Source organism: Pyrenophora tritici-repentis, chromosome 2 (assembly GCF_003171515.1).
Source record: "Pyrenophora tritici-repentis strain M4 chromosome 2, whole genome shotgun sequence".
Lineage (NCBI taxonomy): Eukaryota > Fungi > Ascomycota > Dothideomycetes > Pleosporales > Pleosporaceae > Pyrenophora > Pyrenophora tritici-repentis.
In genome coordinates, this window is record NC_089391.1 from 661,859 (window position 1) to 686,316 (window position 24,458).

General features: G+C 49.3%; 8 protein-coding genes across 8 annotated transcripts; all 8 read right to left on the reverse strand.

The window, feature by feature from the left end:
* Positions 1–1,239: 1,239 nt before the first annotated feature.
* PtrM4_057250 (uncharacterized protein) lies at positions 1,240–4,242 on the reverse strand (the record flags this gene model as incomplete). Its single annotated transcript, XM_066105315.1, has 1 exon — positions 1,240–4,242. One exon carries the CDS (start codon positions 4,240–4,242, stop codon positions 1,240–1,242), a length of 3,003 nt encoding a protein of 1,000 aa, XP_065963942.1.
* Positions 4,243–4,278: 36 nt separating this feature from the next.
* PtrM4_057260 (uncharacterized protein) lies at positions 4,279–5,631 on the reverse strand (the record flags this gene model as incomplete). Its single annotated transcript, XM_066105316.1, has 1 exon — positions 4,279–5,631. One exon carries the CDS (start codon positions 5,629–5,631, stop codon positions 4,279–4,281), a length of 1,353 nt encoding a protein of 450 aa, XP_065963943.1.
* Positions 5,632–8,143: 2,512 nt separating this feature from the next.
* PtrM4_057270 (uncharacterized protein) lies at positions 8,144–9,693 on the reverse strand (the record flags this gene model as incomplete). Its single annotated transcript, XM_066105317.1, has 2 exons — positions 8,144–8,205; positions 8,319–9,693. The coding sequence occupies 2 exons, from the start codon at positions 9,691–9,693 to the stop codon at positions 8,144–8,146; spliced, it is 1,437 nt and encodes a 478-aa protein (XP_065963944.1).
* Positions 9,694–10,558: 865 nt separating this feature from the next.
* Positions 10,559–11,435, reverse strand: PtrM4_057280 (Lnt, Apolipoprotein N-acyltransferase; the record flags this gene model as incomplete). The annotated part of the gene is made up of 2 exons (XM_066105318.1): positions 10,559–10,570; positions 10,626–11,435. The coding sequence occupies 2 exons, from the start codon at positions 11,433–11,435 to the stop codon at positions 10,559–10,561; spliced, it is 822 nt and encodes a 273-aa protein (XP_065963945.1).
* Positions 11,436–12,680: 1,245 nt separating this feature from the next.
* On the reverse strand, positions 12,681–17,910 carry PtrM4_057290 (Med15 multi-domain protein; the record flags this gene model as incomplete). Its single annotated transcript, XM_066105319.1, has 3 exons — positions 12,681–15,410; positions 15,487–15,936; positions 16,063–17,910. The coding sequence occupies 3 exons, from the start codon at positions 17,908–17,910 to the stop codon at positions 12,681–12,683; spliced, it is 5,028 nt and encodes a 1,675-aa protein (XP_065963946.1).
* Positions 17,911–18,869: 959 nt separating this feature from the next.
* PtrM4_057300 (uncharacterized protein) lies at positions 18,870–20,141 on the reverse strand (the record flags this gene model as incomplete). The annotated part of the gene is made up of 1 exon (XM_066105320.1): positions 18,870–20,141. The coding sequence occupies one exon, from the start codon at positions 20,139–20,141 to the stop codon at positions 18,870–18,872; it is 1,272 nt and encodes a 423-aa protein (XP_065963947.1).
* Positions 20,142–20,386: 245 nt separating this feature from the next.
* Positions 20,387–21,298, reverse strand: PtrM4_057310 (uncharacterized protein; the record flags this gene model as incomplete). The annotated part of the gene is made up of 1 exon (XM_066105321.1): positions 20,387–21,298. One exon carries the CDS (start codon positions 21,296–21,298, stop codon positions 20,387–20,389), a length of 912 nt encoding a protein of 303 aa, XP_065963948.1.
* Positions 21,299–21,557: 259 nt separating this feature from the next.
* PtrM4_057320 (DUF1421 multi-domain protein) lies at positions 21,558–24,058 on the reverse strand (the record flags this gene model as incomplete). Its single annotated transcript, XM_066105322.1, has 4 exons — positions 21,558–21,608; positions 21,697–22,277; positions 22,319–23,190; positions 23,235–24,058. 4 exons carry the CDS (start codon positions 24,056–24,058, stop codon positions 21,558–21,560), a joined length of 2,328 nt encoding a protein of 775 aa, XP_065963949.1.
* Between the last annotated feature and the right edge of the window lie 400 nt (positions 24,059–24,458).

Sequence of the window (24,458 nt, forward strand, 5' to 3'; positions counted from 1 at the left end):
AGCTGCTTCGGTAGAGAGGACATGGAAGTGCATAGGAAAGAGTTGTTTTGTGTGGCTCGGTAATGAAGTTTTGTGTGGCGGTAATACAGTCCTTCACAACAGGTCCATCAACACAAGTTGTGTTACACAACTAGTGCCGCTGGCCTGCGGTGGGATGCTGTGCATGATGGGGGTGATACTGCTGTGCAGGCCGGCTGTAATCTTTTTGCAAGTGTCTTTTCCACCTATGCGCTTGAGACTGGCAGCATGCTAGCGTAGGTCTCCTTTATCTATCTAAACTAGCTGGTTTAGTACCAATCGATCCGCCCTAGAGTTCTGTTCTATATAGCTAGAGCACTAGCAGCAGAAACTTACCTGCTAGAGGACTTCAAAAAAGACCCAGACGCGATTGCTATTGTCAGATATTCACTCTCATCTGGAATACTGATGAAATAGGTAATAATGGTGATGATGTTGATGATTGATTGTGTGTTGGTTCTGTCTACGGTTGTGGGCACACCTGGGGGGGTGCCAAGCCTTCCTGTGATCCGATTGGCTCTCACAGATGCCAGGTCGCGCTAGTCTAACCCAGCGTCTTGTCAGATATAATGAGATATTGCACAAAATTGATCGATGTTGATGATTGTCTGTATTGTGTTCTTTCTATCGTGTGTCCGCGCTTGTGGCCCTCTTGAGGGGCGCACTGATCCTCTCTACGCTGATTGGTTGCTGCCAACGTCGAGTAACCCTGCTATCTGACACACCCCCTCAGCTTGGAAGCCCTAATTGCAAGCTGCGTAAACTGGTTAATCGATCCTACATATAGAGGCCTTCCAGATGCTCCTGCAACTTCTTAAGCTTAGCTTCTTTCAACGGGGATTCTTTGCGTTTAACAAGTCCTAACTAATCAAGGAAACTGGCCCATTTGTTGGCTGGCAGTGACTTGGTGAATCCGTCTGCGATCATGTTGTCAGACGGAACATACTCTACCTTGATCGTCTTTCGGGTAACTTCTTGTTGTAGCCAATGATTGTGTATGTCAACGTGCCGAAGCTTTGTTTGCAATTTGGCAACGTCTTCATTTACTAGACGGATTGTCTGGGTATTGTCGCACTTGATTGTGATAATTGGATTGCTTAGGTTTACCTGAAGCTCCTTCAACAACCGCGACGTAAAGATTGCCTCCTTAGCAACTTGTGATAGGGCAAGCAGCTCTGCTTCTGTTGTTGATGTTGTCACAGTATCTTGCTTACTTGATCTCTAAGCGATAAGTCCTCCGAACAGCTTGATTGCGTATCCCTGCGAGCTTTTCCTGTCCAGTGTGTTGTCTGCAAACGACGCGTCACTTGCTACCTCGAGGCCATCGCCTCTACCGAGTTCGAGGGCTAGGGATTCTGTTTTCTTGAGATACAGGAGCACACGGTCTGCAGCGTCTTGGTGTTCTGTACTTGGATTGATTAGGAAGCGAGCAAGTCGTGATGTTGCAAAGGCTATGTCGGGTCTTGTTGTGACTGCAGCGAATAGAAGCGATCCAATCTTGCGTTGGTACTTGTTGACTTCAGCTGGTGCTGCGAGTCCTTCTCGTGGTCGGAGTTCGATGCCTGACATTGGCGTATCATGCCTTACATTTTGGTGGTTGATGAGTTGACTGATTTTGTCGACGTATGCAGCTTGAGATAGCTGTATGGTCTTCTGCTTGCGATTGCGCATAACCTCTACACCGAGAAACCACTGTAAGTTGTCTCCTCCCGTACAAGCGTATTTTTCTTGGATCCAGTTGATGGCCTTCATGGCCTCTGATTCTTGCTTTGAACGGTACGCAACGATGATGTCGTCCACATAGAAGAAGATGATAACTCCGTCTTTGATCATGCAGCATGGCTCCTGTGGTATTTGTTGAAACCCTATCGAAGCAAGAGTTGCGGTGAATTCTTTCTGCCACAGTAATGGTGAGATCCGGAGCCCGTAGAGTGCCTTTTGCACTTTGAGTAGAGTGCCAGGCTTCTGATATCCTTTTGGCATCCTCATGTATATTTCTCTGTCGATTGCAGCATGCACAAAAGCATTAGTGACGTCGTATTGTTTCAGCTCAAGATCGTATTTGGCGGCGATTGCCATAAGCATTCTGAATGAGCGTCCTGCCAATGTTGCTGCGTATGTGTCTTGGGAGGTGATGTTGCGTTGTTGGTCTCCCCTTACTACCAATCTTGCCTTGCATTTGATGAGGCGGTGATGCTTGTCGAGTTTGTAGGTGTATACCCACATACAGTCTAGGATCTGGTGCCCTGCTCGTTTGACTGGTGATGCTTGGACCTCAGTCCATGACTTCATTTGTTGGTGACTCCGAAGGTGTGTCTTTTCTGCTTCCTTGAACATTTCGTATAGTGGATGGTCTTCCAGCTTTGAGTATGCTGTTGGGAGTGGCGGTAGCTGGTTACGATGGGGCTTGATTCCCTTGGATAGTAGTCTCTTCACCTGAGCCTTGTCGATTGACTTTCCTTCGTGTTGACCAATGTGTCCTGATTCGGTGCCGGCCATGAATGCGGCTGCCCATGGACTGGTCATTGATGTTGATTGGTTGGACATGTTCGTCATATCCTCGTTGTTCACCTCTCCTTGAACTAGCAAGGCCACAGGTGGAGGAGTTGGTGGCGGGGTTAGATATGCCTCTACCACCTTCCTTCCTTGGTGGTATCTGGTTTTCTGAGTGCGCGGGCTCTCTTCCTGCGTCGTATCGTCCTCGTAGAACGTCTCGGTTTCTGCTTGTTGGCTCTGAGTACCTGGGAGTTCGACTGTTCTCACCCACGTTGCGATTTCCTCTAGGGTGTTGTGCATGAGATTGTCCATCAGGTCCTCAGTCTTGCCATTGAAGATTGTTTCTTCGTCAAACACTACGTCGCGAGTGCTGATTACCTTTGCCATAGATGGGATCCATATGCGGTAAATGTTCGTCGACTGGTATCCCACTAGGTATCCAATCCAGGCCTTCGGATCTAGTCTCTGTAGCCTGGACTTTCCTCTGTGGGTGTCGTCTGTCATTGCGAAAGCCTTACACCCATATGCTTTTAGGTGAGCTTGATTTGGTTTTCGAGGTCCGGTGACTATGCCGTTCATGGCAGCTGCGTGTGTATAGAATATTTCGTATGGTGTCTTCCAATTGTTTGGGTAATTTGGCGTTCGATTGTATAGGTATACCGCCGCTCTGGTAGTTTCTGGCCAGAGTTCCCATGGAAGGTTTGCATCCAGTCGAATTGCGCGTGCCTTTTCTTTTATAACACCCCCTGAGCGCTCAGCTCCTCCGTTTTGAGCTTGAGTATCTGGAGCGGAGGGCTCGAGTTTGATTGATAGGGACGTGCACCATTTTTCGACCTCTTGTTTGACGGTAACGATCTCGTTGTCAGTCTCGATGACTTTGACTGTGATGTTGAATTGTTTCTTCATGAACTGGACGAAGAGGCCTAGGAGGCGAATGATTGAGCGAGCCGGTCTGTTGTCCTTGAAGTAGAAGTCCCATGTGTATCGGGACCGTCGGCAAGTGATCAGCATTTGGCTCTTCTCCTTGGTGAAACTGCCGTCCTCATACTCATGGAAGTCGATGGCTACCCTTTCACCTGGCCCTTCGTCGTTCAGTCTAGGCGTCCTGCGTATTTGTCGTTTCGATTTTGACCTGCCGCAGGCGTCACACTCCACGGTGGTGATGCCCTTGATCCTCACCCCCTCAGATTGCTGCACGAGGTGCTCGATCGCGGATGGCCCGGGATGTCCGAGTCGTTTGTGCCATAGTATGGCAGTAGCCTTTTGTGGTGATCGTTTGGCTCGATTCATACGCACATGAAAGGCTGAAGTTGATGTAGTAGGTGGCTCGATAACCCATTGCCCATAGTGTTCCGATAAGGTGGCAATGGTTGAACCATCCCATCGTCGTAGGCTTGTCGGGTCTCCTCGATTGTCCCACCATATACCTTGTCTTCGGAGCAGCCTGAATGATACGAGGCTGCAGAGGAAGTCTGGGCACCAGGCAACATTGCTTAGGTGTAGAATTTGTTTGCCCTGAGCCCCCTCTGCCGTCACCTTGACTGCTCCGTATCCTTGTATCCAAACCCTTGAGTTGCCAGCCCAAATGTAATCTCCCATCGCAGGCGGGCGTACGTCTTCGAGCCTTGAGAGGTTGTTGCAGATGTGCGTCGTCGAGCCAGAATCCAGGATGAATGCATCCTTTAATGGGTATCCTTGATTGCTCGCATTGAATGCCGCTTTCATCATGCCCTCGTCCAGCCTCGAGATCTCGCGTCCATCTAGTCAATCAGTGACTGAGTCCGGTGTTTGTGATGTCTTGATGTAGGGTGTAATCGATCGTGATGCCGTAGTTAGGCGTGGTCGCTTCGTTTCCAGGTTTGTTTCCTGTATTATTCTTTGTAAGTCTGCATCATGCTGAAGTTTGTACTGTACCAGCTTTGTGATGTGTTTGTTCGGTTTGAACCAATCTGGGGTCTCCAAAGTTGGGTTGACATAGTAGCAGCTACTGATGTCATGGCGTTGTTCACAAGCAGGACATATATCGCCAGCTTCTGCTGTATTCCTTTTCTGGAATTGCTTGGACTTGTTGCCAGGTGCATTCATTTTGCGTTTGTTTGTTTGCCTTTGGTTTCCCTGGCTAGGGTTGGTAGATGGCGCTCTAATTTGCACACTTGAGGCGTCCCCCTGTGTGTTCGAGTCGGATTCACCGCTCGCCGCGTAGGCTGCTTCACCCGTCATAAAGGCACTTCTTGATTTGCCTCGTGTTGGGTGAGCTAGGCTCATATGTTCGCGGAAGAGTTTCATCATCTGCCTTCTTTCTATATTGTTCCGGTCGCTTCCCGCTCCAGTGAATGTTGCCATCCATGCTGGGGCAATCTTAGAGACTGCTTTTAGGAAGTCGTCCACAACCAGCTTGCTTTGTATCACGTCCCCTATCTTTAGGGCTTCGGCGCGAGTTGCAGCTTGGTCGTATTCGCTGAGCCATGATTCCCAATTTTGCGGGCTTCTCATAGGTCTCAAGGAATCGTGGTACCTCTCTCGTACCCTTCTGATCTCATCGTCGAGGTCTACTCCAACTGCTACCTGGAGGTTTGTGATCCAGGTGCGGAGAGTTCCATGTTCCTCAAAGCAGCTCACTTGGAGGTGTGGGCTAACTGTTGCATTCAGGTGTCTGATCATTGCCGCAATGTTTGTGCGTTCGTCTCGATAGTTTCGTTCGCGTATTTTGTATGATTCAAAAACCATCTTGAATTCCCTTGAGTCCCCATCGTATGCCTCCTTCCCCTCCGCTGAGAGTTCTGAGTATCGAGCTGGTATGGCTGGAGTTTGAACAGCAGGGTTGACTATGTCAACTGTATCTTGTGTAGGCGCTCGGGCATTGGCTCTCGCGGTTCGTGTAGAGGAGGATGGAGCTGATGATGTATTTCTCAGAGCAGCGGCTGGTTCATAGTCGGATACGAGTGGAGGGAGAGGTTCGGTCGGCTTTGTACGAGGCTGTGTGTTGCCCGCTGGATCTACAATGTCCCAGATCTCTAGGGCTTCGCATTGCATCTTGATTTGGCGGTACCAGGGGATCCATTTGCTCGAGTCGGTTAGGATAACTGTCGCGTCCCTCTGGTTCTGGTTTATCGTCATTATTGCGTGTTCGTTGCTCTTTATAGAGGCAGTGAGACTCTTAATTGTCAGATCAGATAAGATATTGCACAAAAGTGATGGATGTTTATGATTTTTTTGTTCTTGTGTCTGTTCTAAGGTGCGCGCTGAGAGTTTTGTTCTGCTAAGACGCTAACCCGTTATTAGCTAGCGGTGTCGGCACTTTCGGCTCGACACGCCTGCTATCTGACAGTTGCAATCTTATTAGTATACTATTAGTATTATTATTATTATATTTCCATTAGAGTCCTGTATCAGTCGGTGACTATGTAGGACTTTGGCTAAGCCGTTCTATGTATGATGGTCGTTGTGGAGTTTCTATGGGTCTTGTACAATTTGGGTGGTGTTTTGCGTACTCCAATTTCAGAGCTAGTCTTCCATTGGCGCGGGTGCTAAAGAGCAGTGTGGTGAATAGAAAGAGATGTAGCAGCGGGCTCTTTTAGATAAGGAAATATTGTTTTTGTAGTTTTATACAGTGTCTGTCTGTTCGGTGGTTTGCCCAAGGTGCCATTTTCTCGTGCCAATCCTAGTACTTGCAATAAAGGCTAGAGTAGCTTTGATGCCTGTCTTTGTTTGGAGGAGGAGTGGGAGGGTGATGGGTCTGTGTGGTATTGCTTCTTTGAGTGTATTTCGATGTGTTTTGTACTGTTTGCAATCTAGAAGTAGATGCTGTGGTGTTTGTGGTTTGTAGCATATACATAGATTGCAGTCTCTCTTGTTGAATCTCTTAAGGTAGGAGTTGAAGTATCCATGTCCTAGCTTGAGTGAGTAGAACGCGCTCGAGATTTCTCTTGGTGTTCCCTTCGGGACTTTGATTGTTGTATGTGTGTTGAGCTTGAAGATCCTTGAGTAGGAGCTTCTGTTTTTGGTGGGCCTGTCGGTATACCTCTTGTACTCCATCATTTGTTCTGTTTTTTGTATTTTGTTGATTTCTGTGCCTAAGTAGGCTAGGCTCGCTATGGTCGATGTTGTTGGTCTCTCTTTAGCTGCTTCCTTTGCTAGCGTGTCGGCTTTTTCATTGCCCTTGACGTCGTTGTGTCCTGGGGCCCACTGCAGGTGGATAGATGCTTTCTTTGTCGTTATTCTCTTTGCAGCTCTGATGCATCTTAGTAGCCACTGTTGTCCCGGGTTGTCCGATAGGTTGTTAAGCCTATGGATTGCTGCTTGGTTGTCTGCGTATACGTAGATCTCTTGGCCTTCTTGTGCCACTATAGCCGCGTGTTCAAATGCCTGTGCTATCCCCTCTAGTTCACCGTTGTAGACTAGTTGGGAGCATCCAATGTTTGTCTTTTGAGAAAAGGTTTCTTCGTGGGTGGAGCTGTATGCTACTACACCTACGCCGATCCCTATTCCCTTGTCGTGTTGTGAGGCATCTGAGTAGATTGCGGTGAAGTTATCTCCGCTCCTTGATAGGATATAATCCGTGTGTGCAATTGCCTCTTCCTCTTTGCTCTTTTTTGATACAGTAACCTTGTAGTTAAGACTTTCCCACGGTCTGAACCTATATGGGATTATCTTTTCTACGCTGTTGTTGTCTCTCTCTGGGATTGACTTAACAATAGTATATAGTTGTCTATGCTGGTTTGGCTTTTTGTAGCTAGCTTTGTCTGTATTTGTGATCCTTGTAATTGCTTTCTGGATTGGGTGGTTGCTGGATAGCTGGTGTGCTCTAGACGCATACTTTCGGTTGTTGGTGTTGAGTCTAATTGCAGGTGACGTAAGTCCGGATTCAATGCTTGTTGGTAGAGATGGTGACGTTCTAAACACTCCAATTATCTTTCTACACGCTAGGTTGTGCAGTGATTGTAGGAGGCTAGTGGCGTAGCTTTGGTTCTTCCAGTATATTTGTGATCCGTAGTCTGCAACGCTTGTGACGCAGGCTAGGTATAGTTGTCGTACTGCTTTTGGGGAGAGTCCTCTTTCGATGTTGGCTAGTCTCCCTAGTCTATAGAATGCTTTCCTTGCTTGGCTTACGCGTGTAGCAATATGTTCCTTGAAGGACAGTCTATTGTCTATGTGGATACCTAGCCATTTGATTGTGTCTTTTGGTTCTACAATGGTGTTGTCTGGGAGCTGTAGGCTTCTCTCTTTTCTCTCTTTCTTGGCGGTAAAGTGGATGAGCTCTGTCTTAGCTATATCGAACATAATCGCTAAGTTTTTCCCTCGGTGAGATAGTAGGCGGACTTGCTGTTCTAGTATTTTGACGTTTTTCTTTAGGGATGTTGAGGATGTCGATAGAGATAGGTCGTCAATATAGGATAGGTTGAAGCTTTGTAGTCCTGGGAAGAGGTCTCTAGTGTAGATAAGAAAGAATATTGGAGACACTGGGCTGCCTTGAGGTATCCCAGCTATTATCTCGGAGAATTCTTGTGTCTTATTGTCGAAGGAGAGTCTTAGCGATCTGTTTGAGAAGAAGGATTTTGTCCAAGCGATAAGACTAATTGGAAGGCCTAGCTTCTTAAGCGTTCGCAGGAATTGATTGTGTGAGACGTGGTCAAATGCTCCCTTTACGTCCAGGAAGATAGTTGATGTTATTTGGCCTTTCTGTTTCTGGTGCTGAATTTGGTCGATGAGTAGCATAGCTGCATCTATTGCAGATTTCTTGAGTCTACCCCCAATTTGGGTTGGGTGTAGTAGCTCTGTGATTTCTGCTAGATTGCTCAGCCTACTTGCGGTGATCCTCTCGTTAATCTTTCCTAAACAGCTTAATAGAGTAATGACTCTGTAGGCTTTTGGGATTGAGTAGTCTGGTTTTGATGCCTTTTTAAGAACAGCTCCTGTAGCTTGTTTCCAGCATTTTGGGTGGTATCCGTAGTCGAATAGGAGTGAGAAAGCTTTAAACATCGTTTGCGGTTGAGCTTTGTACGCGGCTGTGATTATGTCTTGTGTTATTGCATCTGGTCCTGGGGTGCTACTTTTGACTTGCCTTGAGCATGCTCGTTCTAGTTCAGTCGTGGATAGTGCTGGCCAATCCCATCTCTTTTCCTGGTATTTGGTGAATGTGGGCGCTTCGGTTATGGGCGGTGGTGGGAATAGCGTGTTGCGGAACGCTTGGCATTTCTTGTCGAATGATGTTTCTCCTTGTATAGGTGGAATTCTTTCGACTTTATTATCCTTTGTGTATGTCATGGCTTTGTAGATTGACTGCGGGTCCTCCTTCTCTAGGAATTCATTCCAGTGTTTCCTTTTAGCGTCTTTGATTGCCTTGTTGTAGGTGTTTCGTGCACGTAGGAAGTCTCTTTTCTCTAGGTAGGCGTCGTGTATCGCAGTAGTTTCGAGCTTTTCTTTAAAAATCCGTCTATAGTGGGAAGTGTCTTGTCGTAGCTTTGTCAGCTCTTTGTTCCACCAAGCTTTTGGTTTTGGGCCAAGTCTAGTGATAGGGATAGCTTTGTTTGCTGCAGTTTGGATTGCTTGAGTTATTGCTTTACCAATCTCTTCTAGCTGTTGCTCTAGCTCTGTATTGTTGCCGAGGAGGAGGTCCATTAAGTCTGCCTTTCTTGGATCACTGATCTGGTCCATATCTTGCAAGGTTTGACTGTTTTGGATTGCCGTTTCTAGTTCTTTGTTAAAGGTGTCCCAGTTAGCCTTTGCAGTATTAAATCTGGGTTGGTTTGTCGGGTTTTCTACAAGGTCTGCGTTTGTTTGGATGGAGAATAGGAGGCCGTAGTGATCTGATCCAGTTTCAGGTATGGTCTGCCAGTCCGTAGCTTTGCTAGCCAAGTCTGGAGTGACAAGTGAGAGGTCTAGGACTGTTTCTCTAGATAGGTGTGGTCTGAAGAATGTGCCTACTCCTGGTGTGTTTAGGAGCTCTAGATCTTGTTCTTCAATCCAGTCAATAAATGGCTGTGCTCCTTGGCTCGTCGTTGGGCATAGCGGGTCCCACAATGGATGGTGCTCGTTGCTATCTAGTACTAAAATAGAACTTGGCGGAAGCTTAGTGTTAAGTATAGCTCTGGGCAGTGTTTTTTCCCCTTCGGCGTTTGTTTGGTTGTATACGTTAAATAGGTTAAATTGGAAATTAGAACCTTTTATTGTAATAGCCATTGCGTCTGGGTCTATTTTGAAGTCGTTTTGGGTGAATGTCTCTGCTTCTAGTGTTCTAGATATATAAAATAGAACCCTAGGGCGGACGGGTAGGTTTGTTACTGGTAAGATCTGGATAAACGCAGTGTGATTTATGGATCTTGCTGTTGCGTAGTTGTCGTTGGTAGTTAGCCATGGCTCTTGAATTGCAATTATATCAGCTTTAAGTTCAACTGCAAGTTGCAGTGTAGACTCAGTCGCTGTAATGCTCTTGTTGAGATTGACTTGGAGGATCCTAATGTTGTTTGACATTAAAATCCTGCGGGGATGCTCTTTGTTACTGCTTGGTAGAGTTCGCACTCTTTGCTGTTTGCAAAGTGGGGCTCTTTGCAGTTACTGCAGTGAGGGAGTGTATGGTTGCAAGGTTTTCCTTTTGTATTACACACTGAGCATTTGTGTGTTGTAGTTGCATGTTCTTCTCCGCACAAATTGCATGCTGGTTGGTTTCGGCATCTAGTGGCTGGGTGGCCAAATTGTTGGCAGTTTAGGCATTGGGTAGATGCTGCTATAGGCTTAAACTTTTCGGTGAAGAGAGTTTGTCCAAGGATTGTAATTCTACCACCAAGTCTGGCTGCGTCTTCGGCTGTTTTGAATGCTATTACAATAGAGCTGTTCTTCTTGTTTTGCCATTCTCTTGATATCCAGTATGGGTTGCCAGTAATTTGTAGTCCGTTGTTGTATGCTGGGATTTCTGTGTGGAGTATCTCTAGTGTCTCTGCTCCCTCCCATTCTGTTGGCACATTATGTACTACTACTTTCGTCCATGATTCTAGTAGTTGTACATTCTTTAGCTCAAACTTTTGATGCCATATATGCTTGTGTTGGACTAGGTATTCTCCTGAGTAGGTTGGAGTAGTTGTTAGAATAATATTGTTCTTTCTACTTGTTGTTACTTCCTTCACTACTGGGTCTTTGATGCCGCCCTTTGTGAACTCTTCGTTGATTAGGTCTCTAATCTGGAGTGGTGTGTGGGACGTAGGCTGGGTAAGCGTAAGGACTGCTTGGTAGTAGCTTGCTGGCTTTTTGTTTGTCTTCTTTTTTGTAGACACTGTAGTCCATGTGTTTCCGTTGTTCTGGGCGGCTACGCTAGCGTATGATGTCTTGTTTTGTTGGGTGTTTTGGGTGTTTTGGGTGTTTTGGATGTTCTGGGTGTTCTGGTTGTTTGGTTTTTCTTGGTTGTTTGGGTTTTGTGGTCCGGTTGCGGCATTAACAGCTTTCTTTAGTGTCTTTGTAGCTTGTTGGGAGGCGCTTGTAAGCGTTGCAGTCTGGTACGCAAGCTGTGCTGTAAACTTCTCAGTCATTTGCTGCGTAACCCTGCCTAGTTCCGTAAAGTCTCTAAAGACGTCCAGTAGTTGTAGTAGTTTGTTTTGGGATAGATGGGATTCGGCCATAGTAGATGCTTGTAGAATTAGGTCCCTTGCCCAGAAGATTGCTTGGGTTGAGTCCTTTGCTCTTGGTTTCTTTTCTTGGCTGTTTTGGAATGGGTTTCTCTCTCTTGTAGTTATCTCTGGGGAGAATGCCGCTGGTCTTTTATTTAGTGGTGGTTGGATAATTAACCTTGGTGTTTCTTGGGTGGTCTGCTCGATGGGTGTTGTTGGGTTGTCTTGGTGCCTTTCTTCGGTCTCCATTTCGTCTTCCAGTATGCTTGGGGTCCGGAGGTCTTCTGGTAGCTGGACTACGATAGTGTCGCTATCTAGGGCCATTTTAGCCTCTCTGTTGTCTTGTTGTTGTTGTTTCTTGGCTTGGTCTGTGCGTTTGCTTCTGAAAGTTCGGACGCGTCGCGTTTGGGGTACTAGATTCCTTGTATCTCCACAACCACGCGGCTGCACGGCTTGGGAGTAGTCGGAATCTATTTCTTTCGATGGATATAGTTGGTTTCTGATGGAGTTTCACGTGTTCGGAAAAACTCGAAGTTGGTGTTGTGTGAAGAGCCTTCACTAGTATTCACGGTGAATCAGGCTTCCCGTGCTCTGATTGGCCAGGCACTGATTAGTCAGCTGCTCCGTGCGCGCACCATAGATATTCTCACTCCTCCCGTAGCTCCAATACAACAAGTTCACGCACATTTCTCCACCTTCATCATATTCACTCTCATCTGGAATACTGATGAAATGGGTAATGATGATGATGATGATATTGATTATTAATTGTGTTGTTGTTCTGTCTACGGTTGTGGGCTTTTAAGAAACGAGACTCGAATCGCTGCACCTGCCAAAACATCCAAACGCCAGAACACCTACTACTGTACTGTCATCTATACAAAGACCATCGAAAAACGCTCCTACAAACAATCAAACATCGCCCAGTCACACTACCACTACTACTCCACACTAGTATAGGTATAGAAGCAACCCTAGCTTTTATCACTAGCACCAGAATAGGAACAAGAAAATGGTACCTAGGACAGCCACCAGAAGACCTACAGAGAGACACTGTATAAAACTAAAACCACAACCCTCTCCTTTGCCACAAGAGCCCGCTGCTACATCTCTTTCTACTTATCAAACTGCTCTTTAGCACCTGGCAACAAACAGATACAAGCTATCTTTTGTAGAAAAGCCAAAAACCATATTAGCGAACCATACCAGAAAACCATGTAAATTAGAAAAACCAAGATAGAACGGCCTTCGGCCAAAGTCCTACATAGTCTCTGACTGAAAAAGGACTCTAATTGTTGGAAGGTCTATAGCACTAGTGCTGAAAGGAAATAACGATAACTAGGAATGCATTCTGTTCGGTGATGGTGATTGATTTATTACGAACACAGCTGCTACGAAGGTATACCTAAGCTCTGCGCAAGGTGGGCCGAAGTCGGGCCGAAGTGTCCAGCAGCCGACGTCTCTACCGATACTCACGATCCGACACTGGAAGTCTTTTCTTTCTGGGTAGCTAGTAACTCTGCTTGTATCGGTAGTGACAGTATGTGTTGATGGTAACTGTGTGTAGCATCAACCATCAAAGCTTGTCGGCCTCTGCACCCATCCCTCTACTCGGACTGTCAGCTTATTGCCGTCAATAAAGCGTTCAAGAGCGCGGTTTGGCGATGCCTTGGTGAAGGCGTCTGCAGGATTGTCTTCACCATTGATCCAGCGGATCTCCGTGATCTCGCGACGCTCATATGATTGGCGCAGCGCCATGATGTCGATCATGAGACGCTTTTCCTTCGTCGTCCCAAGCTTTACTAGGCACTCGTACAAGGAGTACGAGTCTGTACAGATAACCAAGGGAATTGCAGGTAGTCTAAGTCGTTCTGTAACTATCCTCAGCGTGGTTGCAACTGCAATGCCTATGTCAAAGCCGTTGACCATGCCGTAGATCTCTGAGGCCAGTACGCTCCGTGTGATGCGCTTGCATTTTGTAGAGCTGTAGTGGATCACGTTGCCCTGTATTGTGAAGGTGTTGACGTCAATAGACTCGTTGACGAGCATAAGGACAAAGCCTAGCTGTGAGCTGAGGTCCTTGTTGTTGGCAAAGGAGCCATCCACAAAGACCATCAACTTGGCCTCCATAAGATTGACAGTGACGTAGCGCAGGCCACGATCGAGATTCTCCATCTGCCATTTCAGGCGTTTGTTGAGTGCCTTGATGTCCTCGTCTGATGGTTGCTGAGCTTGAGCAGCGACGGACAGGTCAAATGACGCCTCTGGTTGGCATGTTGATGCGATGTACGCTCCGCGGGCGCGCTGCTCGGTGTACTGTTGCGCGCGGTCGGGTGCCCTGATATCCACAAGCCTGATCCTTCCTCCTTGTCCTTTCTGCCTAAGGGTCAAGACTCTGCTGGCGTCCATCGTGAGTGTACATCCATTGAAGTCTAACTGCACTTCTGGTGTCAGCCTTGCTTTTGGCTTTGACCTGAACTCTGCCTTCTGGATCTTCTTCTCTTCACGTGACGAGAACGCTGGTGTCCCGAGCATGAGAGTGTCGTCTGTCTGCATGCCAACGATGCCGAAGATGCCTGCGTCGTCTCTGTTCGTGATCAATAGGCATGGGTCGTACGTCGATGTTGCCATGTCCAGTTCCTTGCAATGGTGTCCGTGATACGTTGTCCACCAGTGGACTCCTGCCTCAGCGATTCCATACAGCGGCTTGATCACATGGAGTAGCGTGCCTTCTGGATATCGATGGACTAGCTCAGTAGGAAGATGTGCGAGTATCGTCCTCTTCAGGGTTGTCTGCGCCTGGGGATACGCCTGCGTAATGTCACGGAGCTCGATGTTCATTCCGCGTTGTACCATCTCGGGCGCCAGCGACATAATCAGGCGCTGGCTACATCGCTGTATGGTTGGAGATTGCGTCAGAATAGTCTCCTTGCCGTGGTCCTGGTAGCCTTGGATAACTAGGCGGGATTTCTCATAGGGCTTGGTTGTCTTTCCCTTGACCTCACGTACTAGGCGTGACTTGAAGATCCGGATCTTGCTGTGTAGCCTCTCGTCGTATTGCTCAAATTTAAAGACTCCACGACCTACGAGGTCGCTGATCTCTTGGTCATCAGACGCTTCAAAGGGGGCGCCTGAGGTTGTGATCACTCCATCGTTTCGTAGCTTGATAGCTAGCTCAAGATCGTCCTGCTCCTTCTTGGTGATGTACGCGTGCGCCTTCCGCTTGTTCTTTGACCCTGGAGGGCGGCCTCTCCTGCGTGGTTGCACTGCCGGTGGTACTGCTACCGGCTCATGCGGCTCATTCGGCGCGTGTGGCGCATCGGGGTCGCTCCAAAGGTGGTCCGGTCTGTAGTATGGCTTGACGACAGTGGATCTGAATGTCGTTGGACCATTGACCATGTCAACAGTGACGTTGTGGCCATCTGTACTGGCGATCTTGTACGGGCCATTCCAGCCATCACTCTCTCTCCATACTAAGACTTCGCTCTGGAGTGGGAGCGCGAGCATGTCTGCAGTGGCTGGTCCATTGCGGGTGTTCAAGGCGTCTGCAACTTGGTGCTCTGCCGTGATCTTGCGTAGGGCTTTCGTCGCCTTTTGAATAGCCTCGCTGCGCTTGACCATTGACGGGGATGGCGGTGACTCTGCAGTCATTCGTGGGTACGCTCCAAAGACCAGTAGCGTCGGGACTAGTCCATCGGGGCCAGCAGTATCGTTGACAGCCTTCACAGCCATCTGGAGAATCGCGTCGTCGGACATAGTGTCAGTGAGTTCTGCATAGAGTATGTCCCATGCGCGGCGTAGAGGTGCATGGTACCTCTCAGTTTTGCCGATAGACCAGTGCGCCTCCGTAGGTACTTGCTTGCATGTGACTCCCATGATCTTTGCTTCTGCGCGGAACTCTGTGCTTGCAAAGTTAGTGCCTGCGTCATGCGTGATAATGTCTGGTGGTCCTTGATACGTGTCGATCCATAGTATCCGCAGTGCTTGCCATGTTTCTTTAGCTGAGATAGCGCTAAGGAACCTCGCGCCTTGAAACGCTGTTGAGGAATCGACCACATGCAGTACAGGTTTGTTGCTCAGGTACATCACATCCACCAGGATCTCATAGTTGAAGTGGTGATCATCCTTGAGAGTGAATTTGAATCGGCGCGGTGCGGAGCTGTGGAGCTGGCAGTGGTGGCAGAACTTAGTGACTTCTTCTAGGGTTCTTTCTTCGAAGTCGTTATGGCCAGCATCCTTTAAGAGCTTAACAAGTCGCGTGACAGCTGGGTGTCCAAATCGTCGATGGAGCCGTCGCAACTGTCTCTGTCAAGAACACAGTTGCTCTCTCTCTTTTGTTCAGATGGAACCAAGGATGTCCCCATTTGCGAATTACAGGGATGTGTACGTCACCCTGGACTAGCTCATCTGTGGTGTTGTTAAAGTAGACCTTTAACCTGTCCATGTCTGCAAGGCACAATAAGAATGGTGTAGGTGCGTCAAGCACCTCAAAGTTGATCGTCCCAATGTCTGTAGAGACCTGTGCAGTGCCAATAGATGATGTAGCCTCGCCCTTGCCGAATTTGATAGATGCCTTTCCTGCTGTAGACGTATCCATCCTAACTGTAGGATCTTCCCTTGTGAGTGCAAGGTACTGCTCCTTGCCAACTGTGGATACGTTGGCAGCGCCTGTATCCGGTAGGATTCCTTGGTACACAGATCTTGTGTAGCGGTCTTCAAGCAGGAACTGTGACGCTGGCGCTGATGGCGCGTCTTGGCGGTATACGTCGTCGCCAGAGATGTGGTGCAAGAACGCCTGATCTGCAAGGCATTGCTCCGTGAAAAACTGGTGTTCAAGGTATGCTTCCGCGACGTCGTCATCGTCGTCATCCTCGCAGTCTTCCTCCTCTCTCCAGCCTCTCTGATTGTACTGGCTAGTGTGCTCGATCCCTTCGTATTCTGCAAGATGTACGGAGAAGTCCTTGGGGGGCTGTGTACCTGTAAAGTATAGCGTAGAGAAGAACTGTGTACGGGCAGCCTTGCGCTCTTCGTCTGTGTGGTTGGTAGACCAGCATCCTTCCTTCTGGCAAACAAAGCATTTCTTCCTCCAGCGTGGCTTGAATCCTCGTCCGTTGTCGTCGCGCTGCTCGCCTCCTCGATATGCTCCTCTGGATCCGCCTCTGAATCCTCCTCCACCTCGAGATCCACCTCGGATTCTTCTATTGCCGTTGTATCGGCGATCTAAGTAATATTGGTCCTCTGTGACCATCTGGGCAGTGTGTTGCCGTGCAAGGTGTGTCTCAACTGCAGAACGTAGGTCTGAGAAGAGTCCTTCACAGATTGTGGCTGGTTTGAACAGTGCCATCTCAAGCTCTGGTACTCCTCGGCAGGCATTGATGACAGTGGTACGTAGGGCATCCTCGCCCTCAAAGTTCTTGCCAAGGGCACGCTGGCATAGCTGCAGCTTGTCAAGCAGGATCTGCAGAACCTCGTGTAGTCCCTTGTCGGGGTTCTCTGTGCGGGTGCGAGCGAAGGTTGTAGTCGTCCAGTCTGTGTAGTAGTGCTGGTGATGGACGTCATGGTCGAAGTGGTTTTTGATTGCCATGTACGCATCAGCAAAGCTGTCATCTCTCTCTACAACCTGTATGTAGAATGTCTCTGCACGTCCGGTAAGGATACGGGGAAACACTGCGTGAAACTGCTCTTCTTGGATATCTACCTGCCAGCAGATGCTGAAGAAGATCTTGATCTTATCGTCTAGGAGATCGTACGCATTCCCTGTATACTTGTTGCTATTGTCCCATAGCTTAGAGAACTGCGTGATCGTATTAGCGTCGAGTCGATCGTTGCGGGACCATCGCGGCGGTAGCGTCTTGTACGGGTCGTATGGTAGTTCGGGTGGTCTGTTAGGGACGCGGTTCGTTGGCTGTTGCGGAAATGGCGTGACTTCGCGATATGCAGTCGCTGGCGGCCGTGTCTGTAGTTGCGCACGCCCTTGTTGCGGCTGCGCGGCCTGCTCCCACAGTTGTCGATGCTGAGGCCCTTCTAGCGTACCGCTCATGTGTAGCGGCTGTTGTGGCTCTATTGTTTGGGAACGGCTCTGGACGCCTTGTCTCACTCTATACTGCTCTTGTTGCTCGCCCTGCGACGGTCGTTGTAATTGCGACGGCTGTGGTACTTGCGGTGGCTGTTGTAATTGCGGCGGTTGTTGTAATTGCGGCAGTTGTTGTACTTGCGGTGGTTGTTGTACAGCTGGATAGACTGTGTGCTGAGTGTCCTGTTGGCGTTTATTGCTCTGCTGGCGCTGGTACGCTTCGGACTGTTGGTCGAATTTCATGGCTCGAAACTCTGCTGGTTCCCATTCAAGAGTATTCTCTATACCTAGAATGTTGTAGAGAGAGTCCGCCACCCTGGCGTGATTGTTGCCAGTGTATACTCCCCGGTGTCGTAGCACACTCTTAAGAGACCTTAGTGTACCACGCTCAACCTTGCTAAATAGCTCCTTCGTCCATCCTTCAAAGTCCCATTTGTAGTCAATGAAGAGGTCATCGTCCCAGGCCATTGACACATTGTAGTCGTGGATAGCTTTAGCGACCCACGTTGTTGCGTGTGTCTCATTTGCGTCCGCCGGTGCGGGTACACCCCAGAGAGCTGTATTGATGACCTTGAGTGCAACTGTGTATGGACAGTTTTCCATAAGTTGTTCCGCGGTAAATTTGGCCCATGGTGAGTCTGAGAGGTGTTCTGATTGCTCATTCTGTAGTTGATTCTGAGCTTCAGCAGAGTCTGCAGAGCTTATTTCGCTTTGGTTATCCGCCATCTTGCTAGCGGGTGTTGACGCGTTGTCGGTGTTGTTGTCTCGCTGGTTGGTCGTGCCAGCGCTTGTTGTTGTACGTGATCGGATCGTCCGGAGACGCTCGTACGGTTGAGTTGTATTGCGTTGCTGACGCGCTCTGTGTTCGCGGATTAAGCTAAACCAGCAGCTGTAGAGGGAGGTTAAGAGTGCTTTGTGTTATCTCTGCCTCGCTCTGTTCTTAGCACAGAATCTTCTCCCGGGAGTATAACGTCGTGCGTCAGGGAGTTCGTCGAAGATGCGGTCTGTCTCTTCTACCTTGCTGTCTGTGATCGCCTCAAGCAATCACTGATCAGTGTTGGAAGGTCTATAGCACTAGTGCTGAAAGGAAATAACGATAACTAGGAATGCATTCTGTTCGGTGATGGTGATTGATTTATTACGAACACAGCTGCTACGAAGGTATACCTAAGCTCTGCGCAAGGTGGGCCGAAGTCGGGCCGAAGTGTCCAGCAGCCGACGTCTCTACCGATACTCACGATCCGACACTAATGGAATAATAATAATAATAATAATAATTTTGTAGAAAAGCCAAAAACCATATTAGCGAACCATACCAGAAAACCATGTAAATTAGAAAAACCAAGATAGAACGGCCTTCGGCCAAAGTCCTACATAGTCTCTGACTGAAAAAGGACTCTAATGGAATAATAATAATAATAATAATATTGTTGGTTGGCTTTGCACTAAGTGCGTAAAGGGAAATAACGATAACTAGGAATGCATTCTGTTCGGTGGTTCTAATTGATATCTACGAACATAGGTGCTACGAAGGTATACCTAAGCTCTTGCGCAAGGTGGGCCGAAGTCGGGCCGAAGTGTCCAGCAGCCGACGTCTCTACCGATACTCACGATCCGACACTGGAAGTCTTTTCTTTCTGGATAGCTAGTAACTCTGCTTGTATCGGTAGTGACAGTGTATAGCATTAAACATCAAAGCTTGTTGGCCTCTGCACCCATCCATCTACTCGGACTGTCAGCTTATTGCCGTCAATAAAGCGTTCAAGAGCGCGGTTTGGCGATGCCTTCGTGAAGGCGTCTGCAGGATTGTCTTCGCCATTGATCCAGCGGATCTCCGTGATCTCGCGACGCTCATATGATTGGCGCAGCGCCATAATATCGATCATGAGGCGCTTCTCCTTCGTTGTCCCAAGCTTTACTAGGCACTCGTACAAGGAGTACGAGTCTGTACAGATAACCAAGGGAATTGCAGGTAGTCCAAGTCGTTCTGTAACTATCCTTAGCGTGGTTGCAACCGCGATGCCTATGTCAAAGCCGTTGACCATGCCGTAGATCTCTGAGGCCAGTACGCTCCGTGTGATGCGCTTGCACTTTGTAGAGCTGTAGTGGATCACGTTGCCTTGTATTGTGAAGGTGTTGGTGCCAATGGACTCGTTGACGAGCATGAGGACAAAGCCTAGCTGTGAGCTGAGGTCCTTGTTGTTGGCAAAGGAGCCGTCTACAAAGACTATCAACTTAGCCTCCGTAAGGTTGACAGTGACGTAGCGTAGGCCACGAGTGAGATTCTCCATCTGCCATTTCAGGCGCTTGTTGAGTGCCTTAATGTCCTCGTCTGATGGTTGCTGCGCTTGAGCAGCTACGGACAGATCAAATGATGCCTCTGGTTGGCATGTTGATGCGATGTACGCTCCGCGGGCGCGTTGCTCGGTGTACTGTTGCGCGCGGTCGGGTGCCCTAATATCAACAAGCCTGATCCTTCCTCCTTGTCCTTTCTGCCTGAGGATTAAGACTCTGCTGGCGTCCATCGTAAGTGTACATCCATTAAAGTCTAACTGCACCTCTGGTGTCAGCATAGCCTTTGGTTTTGATCTAAACTGCGCCTTCTGGATCTTTTTCTCTTCGCGTGATAAGAACGCGGTCGTTCCGAGCATGAGGGTGTCGTCTGTCTGCATACCGACGATGCCGAAGACGTCTGCGTCGTCGCTGTTCGTGATCAACAGGCATGGGTCGTACGTAGATGTTGACATATCTAGTTCCTTGCAGTGGTGTCCGTGATATGTTGTCCACCAGTGGACTCCTGCCTCCGCGATCCCATATAGTGGCTTGATCACGTGGAGTATCGTGCCTTCTGGATATCGATGTACCAGCTCGGTAGGGAGGTGTGCGAGTATCGTCCTCTTCAGTGTTGTCTGAGCCTGTGGGTATGCCTGCGTAATATCACGTAGCTCAACGCTCATGCCGCTTTGTACTAGCCCAGGCGCCAGCGACATAATCAGGCGCTGGCTACATCGCTGGATGGTTGGCGACTGCGTTAAGATAGCCTCCTTGCCATAGTCTTGGTAGCCTTGGATAACCAGACGGGATTTCTCATAAGGCTTAGTTGTCTTTCCCTTGACCTCACGTACTAGGCGTGACTTAAAGATCCGGATCTTGCTGTGTAGCCTCTCGTCGTATTGCTCAAACTTGAAGACTCCACGACCTACTAGGTCGCTGATCTCTTGGTCATCAGACGCTTCAAAGGGGCGCCTGAGGTTGTGATCACGCCATCGTTCCGTAGCTTGATAGCTAGCTCAAGATCGTCCTGCTCCTTCTTGGTGATGTACGCGTGCGCCTTCCGCTTGTTCTTTGACCCTGGAGGGCGGCCTCTTCTACGTGGTTGCGCTGCCGGAGGTACTGCTATCGGCTCGTGCGGCTCATTCGGCTCATTCGGCGCGTGTGGCGCATCAGGGTCGCTCCACAGGTGGTCTGGTCTGTAGTATGGCTTAACGACAGTTGATCTGAATGTCGCTGGACCATTAACCATGTCGACAGTGATGTTGTGGCCATCTGTACTGGCGATCTTGTACGGGCCATTCCAGCCATCACTCTCTCTCCATACTAAGACTTCGCTCTGGAGTGGGAGCGCGAGCATGTCTGCAGTGGCTGGTCCATTGCGGGTGTTCAAGGCGTCTGCAACTTGGCGCTCTGCAGTGAGCTTGCGCAGGGCTTTCGTCGCCTTTTGAATAGCCTCGCTGCGTTTGACCATTGATGGTGATGGCGGTGACTCTGCAGTCATTCGTGGGTACGCTCCAAAGACTAGTAACGTCGGGACTAGTCCATCAGGGCCAGCAGTATCGTTAACAGCCTTCACAGCCATCTGGAGAATCGCGTCGTCGGACATAGTGTCAGTGAGTTCTGCATGGAGTATGTCCCATGCCCGGCGTAGAGGGGCATGGTACCTCTCAGTTTTGCCGATAGACCAGTGCGCCTCCGTAGGTACTTGCTTGCATGTGACTCCCATGATCTTTGCTTCTGCGCGGAACTCTGCGCTCGCGAAGTTAGTACCTGCATCATGCGTGATGATGTCGGTGGTCCCTGGTAGGTGTCGATCCATAGTATCCGCAGTGCTTGCCATGTTTCTTTAGCTGAGATAGCGCTGAGGAACCTCGCGCCTTGAAACGCTGTTGAGGAATCGACCACATGCAGTACAGGTTTGTTGCTTAGGTACATTACGTCCACCAGGATCTCATAGTTGAAGTGGTGATCATCCTTAAGAGTGAATTTGAATCGGCGCGGTGCGGAGCTGTGGAGCTGGCAGTGGTGGCAGAACTTAGTGACTTCTTCTAGGGTTCTTTCTTCGAAGTCGTTATGGCCAGCATCCTTTAAGAGTTTGACTAGTCGCGTAACAGCTGGGTGTCCAAACCGTCGATGGAGCCGTCGCAATTCTGTCTCCGTTAGGAACATAGTTGCTCTCTCTCTCTTGTTTAGATGGAACCAAGGATGTCCCCATTTGCGAATCACCGGGATGTGTACGTCATCCTGAACCAGCTCGTCTGTCGTATTGTTGAAGTATACCTTTAAGCGGTCCATGTCTGCAAGGCATAGCAAGAACGGCGTAGGCGCCTCGAGCACTTCGAAGTTGATTTTTCCGATCTCCGTAGAGACCTGCACGGTGCCAATCGACGCTGTAGCCTCGCCTTTTCCGAATTTAATAGACGCTTTCCCTGCTGTAGATGTGTCTAACTTAACCGTCGGATCTTCTCTCGTAAGTGCGAGGTATTGCTCCTTGCCGACCGTGGATACGTTTGCAGCGCCTGTATCTGGTAGGATTCCTTGGTACACAGATCGTGTGTAGCGGTCCTCAAGCAGGAACTGCGATGCTGGTGCTGACGGCGCGTCTCGGCTGTATATGTCGTCGCCCGAGATATGATGCAAGAACGCCTGGTCTGCAAGGCATTGCTCCTTGAAGAACTGGTGTTCAGAATGTGCTTCCGCGACGTCGTCATCCTCGTCATCCTCGCAGTCTTCCTCCTCTCTCCAGCCTCTCTGATTGTACTGGCTGGTGTGCTCGATCCCTTCGTATTCTGCAAGATGTACGGAGAAGTCCTCAGGGGCTGTGCACCTGTAAAGTATAGCGTAGAGAAGAACTGCGCACGGGCATCTTTGCGCTCTTTATCTGTGTGGTTGGTAGACCAGCATCCTTCCTTCCGGCAAACAAAGCATTTCTTCCTCCAACGTGGCTTGAATCCTCGTCCGTTGTCGTCGCGCTGCTCGCCTCCTCGGTATGCTCCTCTGGATCCGCCTCTGAATCCTCCTCCACCTCGAGATCCACCTCGGATCCTTCCATTGCCGTTGTATCGGCGGTCTAGGTAGTATTGATCTTCTGTGACCAACTGGGCGGTGTGTTGCCGTGCTAGGTGTGTTTCCACTGCGGATCGTAGATCTGAGAAGAGTCCTTCACAGATTGTGGCTGGCTTGAACAGTGCCATCTCAAGTTCTGGTACTCCTCGGCAGGCATTGATGACCGTAGTGCGGAGGGCATCCTCACCCTCAAAGTTCTTGCCAAGGGCACGCTGGCATAGCTGCAGCTTGTCAAGCAGGATCTGCAGAACCTCGTGTAGTCCCTTATCAGGGTTCTCTGCGCGGGTGCGAGCGAAGGTTGTAGTCGTCCAGTCTGTGTAGTAGTGCTGGTGATGGACGTCATGGTCGAAGTGGTTTTTGATTGCCATGTACGCATCAGCAAAGCTATCATCTCTCTCTACAACCTGTATGTAGAACGTCTCTGCACGCCCGGTAAGGATACGGGGAAACACTGCGTGAAACTGCTCCTCCTGGATATCTACCTGCCAGCAGATGCTGAAGAAGATCTTAATCTTATCGTCTAGGAGATCGTACGCATTCCCTGTATACTTGTTGCTATTGTCCCATAGCTTAGAGAACTGCGTGATCGTATTGGCTTCGAGCCGATCGTTGCGAGACCATCGCGGCGGTAGCGTCTTGTACGGGTCATGTGGTAGGCCAAGGGGTCTGTCAGGTACTCGGTTTGTAGGTTGCTGAGGGAAAGGTGTCACCTCGCGGTATGCGGTCGCTGGGGTCGTGTCTGTGTCTGCGGGTACCATTGTTGTGGTTGCATAGCCTGCTCCGTTTGTCGAGGCTGTGGTCCTGCATAGGCATTGATCGCGTAGGGCGGTTGTTGTAGCTCTTGATATTGCGGGTGGCTTCGAACGCCTTGTCTCACTCTATACTGCTCGCCCTGTGACGGACGTTGTGGCTGCGGCTGTAGCGGTTCCAGTGGCTGCGTCTGTTGCAGTGGCTGCTGCGCTTGTCTATCTATAGGGGCTGCTAGATGTGCGTTCTGCTGACGCTGGTACGCCTCAGAACGTTCGTCAAACTTCTCGGCCTTGAACTCTGCAGGGTCCCATTCGGGAGCGTTTTCTCCTCCTAGTAAGTTGAAGAGGGAATCAGCTACTCTAGCCCGAAATTTGCCTGTATAGACTCCCCTATACCGGAGCACAGTCTTCAGAGATCTTAGCGTAGTGCGCTCAACCTTCTGGAATAGCTCTCGTGTCCATCCTTCAAAGTCCCATTGGTAGTCGAAGTATAGTCTCTCATCCCATTCCATTCCTACATGGTAGTCGTGGATAGCCTTCGCGACCCAGGTTGTTGCGTGCGTCTCGTCTGCATCCTCTGGTGCGGGTACACCCCAGAGAGATGGGTTGATATAGTCAAACGTGACTGTGTATGGACAGTGTCGCATAAGGTGTTCAGCAGTAAACTTCGCTCCTGGGGATATAGTTTCTGCGCGCTTGCTTGTATTGCGTTCGGATGGATAGTTGAGTAGTTGCTCTTGAACATCAGCGTCTGTATCGCCAGAGTTGCTCTGGCTGCCTGCCATCGTGCCGGTGTATATTGACGCGTTGCCTTGTCTTGTCTAGCTGGTTGGTCGGTTCCAGCGCTTGTGGTTGTACGTGATAGGATCGTCCGGGGACGCTCGTACGGAATCGCTACGCGTTGCTGACGCACTATAGTCGTCCCGAGACTTCTCGCGTCGGGATATCAATAGTCTGTCGCTCTGCGCTGCTGACGTGCTGTAGTCGTCCCAAGACTTCTCGCGTCGGGATTTCAACAGTGTGTCTTTGTGCGTTGCTGACGCGCTGTAATCGAGCTTCGGCCTGGATTAGCAGCTTAGAGGGAGGTTTTGATCGCTATGCGTTATCTCTGCCTCGCTCTGTTCTTAGCACAGAATCTTCTCTCAGGAGTATAACGTCGTGCGTTAGGGAGGCTGTCAAAGATGC